A 6,298-nucleotide genomic window follows, 5' to 3' on the forward strand; every position below is an offset into this window, starting at 1 on the left:
CAGGCTGGTCTCAAACTCTTGGGGTCAGGTGATCTTCCCACGTCCTCCTCCCAAAGTGCTGGTATTATAGGCATGAGCCACCTTGCCTTGCCAACTTTTTTCAATAATAGTATAGGGGAGAAGTATTAGACCAAGATTTGGTAGACTTAGGTTCAGGTGTCTGTTCTGCAGGTAATTTAACCTTTCTGTCACTCAATTTTTTATCAATAAATTGAGAGTTAATCTTTTTTAAATTTTTTTTTGAGGTCGAGTCTCGCTCTGTTGCCCAGGCTGGAGTGCAGTGGCGCGATCTCAGCTCCCTGCAAGCTCCGCCTCCCGGGTTTACGCCATTCTTCTGCCTCAGCCTCCCGAGTAGCTGGGACTACAGGCGACTGCCACCACGCCTGGCTAATTTTTTTGTATTTTTTTAGTAGAGATGAGGTTTCACCATGTTAGCCAGGATGGTCTCGATCTCCTGACCCCGTGATCCACCCACCTCAGCCTCCCAAAGTGCTGGGATTACAGGCTTGAGCCACCGCACCCGGCCGAGAGTTAATCTTATCATACCTACAAGGTTACTATGAGGATCAAGAATGAAGGAGATTCAAAAATTCTGTATCAAATTATTTACCTTCTGGAGGGCTACATCTGATGAAAGTGATACACTCTCCCAGAAATTTTACATTATGTAAAACTTTTACCTCATTTATTGGCAGAGAAGAGAGTGTAACTCACTGATTTATTTAAGCATTTTCTGATGCTTAAGAGCTCAGGTTAAGAGCTCAGCTGTTGGTTCATATTCTCAAATTTATGCAAAGTGCCCCCAGAAATCTTTACAATAGCCCTACTCAGTGATTAATCGGAAAAGTTTCTAGCTTGACCTTTTTGTTCTGCAGAGATTGCCAACACTTTTTAACCTGTGCTAGAGGATATGGGAAGCTTTTGGAAGACAGGAAAATACTCCCATAGCACAAGACTGGTCCATACTGACTTTAGTCTCCCCCATTTTAATATGGATAATCTATGTGGTTCCCGCATTATCATGGATTAAAACTGAGTAGGCAGTGGAAGATAAATTTTAAATAAGTTAATCACTTAGACTTTGTTTTTCCAGCAAAGAAGATGTTGCTGTGGAATTGGAAAGAGTGGAAGAAGATGAGGAACAAATGATGATAAAAAGAAGCAGTGAATGTAATCCCCTGCTACTAGAACCCATCGCTTCTGCTCAGTTTGGTGGTACTGCAGGGACAGAATGCCATAAGTCTGTCCCGTGTGGATGGGAAAGAGTTGTGAAGCAAAGGTTATTTGGGAAGACAGCAGGAAGATTTGATGTGTACTTTATCAGGTAAGCATATAAGATGGTAAAGACAGTAAAGCAAAATAATTTTGTCTGGTCAGGTAGTGGGGGCACAGCAGGAATCTTGGCTTCTTTATATTTTTATCATAAAACCATTGCAGATTCTATTCTTTCAATGTTGCTATTAATTACATCAAGTGATTTGGGGAAAATTACATACATTTTGTCCCTCCTACTGTGAATGGTTAACGGTAGCATAAAGGTTAAGGTTGCATTTAAGTTATATTTATAAATTTATTTTATATTGTCATAGAGGAAACAAACCATTTAAAAGTGCCATTTATCACTGTTTTTCATTTTTAAATGACAGATGCCCATGGCAACATTTGGAAATTAATTAGAAATCTGAAATGTGGTCCAATTATTTTAAAAGTCCCCTTCTATTTACTAGCAGTAAGTTTCCTTTAATATCATTTTCTAGCCCACAAGGACTGAAGTTCAGATCCAAAAGTTCACTTGCTAATTATCTTCACAAAAATGGAGAGACTTCTCTTAAGCCAGAAGATTTTGATTTTACTGTACTTTCTAAAAGGGGTACCAAGTCAAGATATAAAGACTGCAGCATGGCAGCCCTGACATCCCATCTACAAAACCAAAGTAACAATTCAAACCGGAACCTCAGGACCCGAAGCAAGTGCAAAAAGGATGTGTTTATGCCACCAAGTAGTAGTTCAGAGTTGCCGGATAGCAGAGGACTCTCTAACTTTACTTCCACTCATTTGCTTTTGAAAGAAGATGAGGGTGTTGATGATGTTAACTTCAGAAAGATTAGAAAGCCCAAAGGAAAAGTGACTATTTTGAAAGGAATCGCAATTAAGAAAACTAAAAAAGGATGTAGGAAGAGCTGTTCAGGTTTTGTTCAAAGTGATAGCAAAAGAGAATCTGTATGTAATAAAGCAGATGCTGAAAGTGAGCCTGTTGCACAAGAAAGTCAGCTTGATGGAACTGTCTGCATTTTTGATGCTGGAGCATGTGGTGAGACCCTCAGTGTGACCAGGGAAGAAAAGAGTCTTGTAAAAGAAAGATCGTTGAGGTCAGGATCAAATTTTTGTTTTGAACAAAAAACTTCCGGCATCATAAACAAATTATGTTCAGCCAGAGATGCAGAACACAATGAGAAGTATGAGGATACCTTTTTAGAAACTGAAGAAACTGGAACAAAAGTAGAAGAAGTTGCGGAAAGGAAAGAACATTTGCATACTGACATTTTAAAACGTGGCTCTGAAATGGACAACTGCTCACCAGCCAAGAAAGACTTTACTGGTGAGAAAATATTTCAAGCTATCCAGTGCTTTCAAGCACTATTAAACATTATGTGATGAGAAATTTATAATCCTGCATCTTGTATTCATGGTTAAGATGTGAAAATAGAGCCAAGAAATAGGGCCAAATATGAGATACATCCTACCAGTTGATCCTAATACTTATCTAACTAATATTCAAGCAGTTTCCTATGGCAGAGAGAAAATCAGCTGACTGCTGTCATGATGCCATGGCAAAGGAGAGTACTACTGTTAACAGCTGCCATTGTCTCTCCCTGGTGAAGCACCTGGGACTCTCCTTCTCAGCAGGGCTTTCCCTTCTTCCCATCCTCTTTCCAGCCAGTAATCTTAAAACTTGAAGGACAATTAAAAGCCTTCACTTGTGAAAAATTTAGGAAGACTTTTTTTTTTTTTTTGAGACGGAGTCTTGCTCTGTTGCCCAGGCTGGAGTGCAGTGACACAATCTCGGCTCACTGCAAGCTCTACCTCCCAGGTTCATGCCATTCTCCCACCTCAGCCTCCCAAGTAGCTGGGACTACAGGTACCCACCACCACGCCTGGCTAATTTTTTGTATTTTTAGTAGAGACGGGGTTGCACCATGTTAGCCAGGATGGTCTCGATCTCCTGACCTTGTGATCCTCCCATCTCGGCCTCCCAAAGTCCTGGGATTACAGGCGTGAGCCACCGCGCCCGGCTGGGAAGACTTCATATATACATAAATGGGTGGAGAATAGTTGTTGTCTTCTCTTCACACCCCTCCTGATACTTACTACTAGATGTGACTTCCAATTTAATTTTGTATATATCATAATTGTTTTTATCTTCTATTACAATGTAATGCTTCTCTAAAATGCTTTAGAGCTCTAAATAATTCAAAAGTATAATCACATAGTTCATCTATTATTTGTAATATGCTCTTAATACAGAATTCAGAACTTAGCAGTTTTGTCTTTATTCCCTCAGTGAATAAGAGATAAAAAGGAGACCTTTTGAGCAGCCCTGTATTAGTTATTCATTATGCTATTATGGTGTAATGAATAACTCCTTTAAAGAATAATAATTTTACTTAAACTCCTGGGGAAACAGCCTGGACAAATTTGTGAAGCAGGAGAATAGATACGATTCTTGTTCCCAGTTCTACCCATGATTGTATGTCTTTTCTGTGCCTGGAGTTTCTCTGCCTTTAACACAAGATGGCCATATACACCTAGGAACTTCATAAGAATTCTTCAAGTCTGTGTCCTAAACACTGAGCTTCTTGACGAAAGCTTTGAGGTTTATGTAGATTTGTTGCTAGCAAAATGGGCAAATATTAAAAACTTTTTTTTGTGATAAGAGTGTAGTTCTCAATATGAGATGAAAAACTCTTAGGTTCCTAGGTGTCCCTGAAATAGTGAAGACTCCCATTAGCTTAGCTAGAAATTGCCAAGTAAACTTGGCATAAAGGAGATTGGTTAGTAATTATTCATAGGAGCCCACAGAAAAAGTTGTCAAATCAGAGCAGTCAGAGCAGTTTCCTTTGTTCTTTTATTTATTTATTTTTTAACTCTCTACTGGGCTTTACCTACTCAAACTAAAATAGCAAAAAAACAGTAGTCTAATTATCTGGAGACCTGGATACTTGTTCCAGTTTATAGTCAATCCCAATATCATTTTGGGATGATTGCTTAATTTCAAAGCTTTAGTTTCTTCATCTGTAAAATAGAGGTAACCGCCCTGACTAGTCCTGTTCTTCAGATCAAAAATATTATAAAATGAGAAGTGAAAAAGATGCTATACAAATGCAAGGTATTATTAACTGATATTCAAATTGTGAGGGTATGGCTAAGGAGTATTACATGTGATTTTAGAAATTTGAGAAGTCTGATAATACGGGTTCCCAGTAGATAGAGGTTCTTAATAGGTAGTTGTCTCAGGTGCTCAAGGGTTCAAATTGTAGGTTTTTCTGCAGACTCTGTTTTGTCTGTATATTCTGTTTTGTCTGTATCCCTTTTTTTGGTAGGCGTAAAAGTAAGTTCACTGCAGAAATTTTGGAAAATACAGAAGAGTAAAGAAGAAAAGAAAAATTAGCACTTGGCAACAACTGTTACATCATTTTGGCTTATTTCATTCTTAACCTCTGTATTTTTATTTATATATGTTTCCCCTTTTTTATAAAATTGGGATTATATGTAGACTTTTGCTTTTTTCATTTAGAAGTTAATGGGAAAGTATTCACAATAGTCTAAAAAATGTTTTAATGACCACATTATACAAATGCATTGTAATTTAAAATATTCCATACTGCCTTTAATTTTTCAATACTATAAACTCTGAACATAAGTCATAAAGAACTAGTATCACAAAGTGGTTAAAGGTGAGGACTCAGGAGCCAGACTGTCTGGATTTGAATTTTAGCTCTGACACTTAGTATCCGTGTGATCTTGAGCAAGTTACTTAGCTTCTCTGTGCCTCAATGTCCATATCTGTAAAGTGGAGATAAAAATAGTACCAAGTTCATGGGTCATTAGTTGGATTAATTGGGTAATTTATGTAAAGGGCTTAGAATAGTAGCTGGCATGCTTTGTGATAGTGTTGATATTATTTGCATCCCTGAATATTGCTTTAAGCTAAACCATAGACTCGATAAAGTGTTCACTTTTCCTTTTCAGAAGATATCATCCCACGAACACAGATAGAAAGAAGGAAAACAAGCCTGTATTTTTCCAGCAAGTATAACAAAGAAGGTATCCCTTTCCCAATCAGAACAGCAAATTCTAATTCTATTTTGGGTTTTCAATTCTGATGCAGTATGTTTGTTTAGCTCCTAGCCCCCCACGACGTAAAGCCTTTAAGAAGTGGACACCTCCTCGGTCACCTTTTAATCTCGTTCAAGAAACACTTTTTCACGATCCATGGAAGCTTCTCATCGCTACTATATTTCTCAATCGGACCTCAGGTTTGGGGATTATTATCATCTTTGTCTTACAGTGTGGTAAGGAGAAAGCACTGAATTGAGGCCTGGTTTCACAGTCCATTTTGAGTGTGTCACCTGGGATAAGGCATTCTCCCTTCACTCTTAAACTCTTCACCTACAAGGAAATTAGACTAGATGATATCCAACAGACCTTTTAGAATAAAGGGGTAGATTTTATTTATTTTCTACTTCCAAATTCATTTTGATCATCAATGAAAATCAGTTAATGTTTCTCCACCCTCTTTCGTGTGTGTTTAAAAGTATCTTTTTCACTGAATGTATCTTGTGTTCTATATGCCTCTACTCCCATTATCTGCTGATCTGATCATTTAAAAGCTAATCATGCAAGGCTAGTTTTCAGCATAATTTAGACTATTAACCCAATATATTAGCAGTGTTGGCATTTGATTCTGAAAGTGGTTGCTGGTTCAGATAATGGCTTCTCGCCAGTGGTTTAAAAAAAAAAAAAAAACCCTCTGGATGAGATTTCTAGATGAGAAACTACTTGAACATGAAATCAGCCTATCTAGAGTCTTGTAATCATTCAGTTACTTTTACTTCCCAGGTAAAATGGCAATACCTGTGCTTTGGAAGTTTCTGGAGAAGTATCCTTCAGCTGAGGTAGCAAGAACCGCAGACTGGAGAGATGTATCAGAACTTCTTAAACCTCTTGGTCTCTACGATCTTCGGGCAAAAACCATTGTCAAGTTCTCAGGTATTTTCCTATATACCCAAAGGAAAAA

The 6,298-nt window shown here is 38.0% G+C and overlaps 1 protein-coding gene across 3 annotated transcripts in view; it reads left to right on the forward strand.

Moving 5' to 3' along the window:
• Positions 1–6,298, forward strand: part of MBD4 (methyl-CpG binding domain protein 4) — an 11,095-nt gene that overhangs the window by 1,914 nt on the left and 2,883 nt on the right. The window contains exons 2-6 of one of the 3 annotated variants that reach the window (XM_011950695.1): positions 1,094–1,324; positions 1,758–2,599; positions 5,251–5,325; positions 5,403–5,537; positions 6,121–6,270. In XM_011950695.1, the coding sequence (XP_011806085.1) occupies positions 1,094–1,324; positions 1,758–2,599; positions 5,251–5,325; positions 5,403–5,537; positions 6,121–6,270 (1,433 nt within the window). Of the gene's footprint in view, positions 1–1,093; positions 1,325–1,757; positions 2,625–5,230; positions 5,326–5,402; positions 5,538–6,120; positions 6,271–6,298 lie in introns of all 3 variants that reach the window. The other 2 variants (XM_011950694.1, XM_011950696.1) reach the window with 2 other exon arrangements.

The sequence above is a fragment of the Colobus angolensis genome, unplaced genomic scaffold, assembly GCF_000951035.1.
Source record: "Colobus angolensis palliatus isolate OR3802 unplaced genomic scaffold, Cang.pa_1.0 Scaffold31, whole genome shotgun sequence".
In the NCBI taxonomy this organism is placed as follows: domain Eukaryota; kingdom Metazoa; phylum Chordata; class Mammalia; order Primates; family Cercopithecidae; genus Colobus; species Colobus angolensis.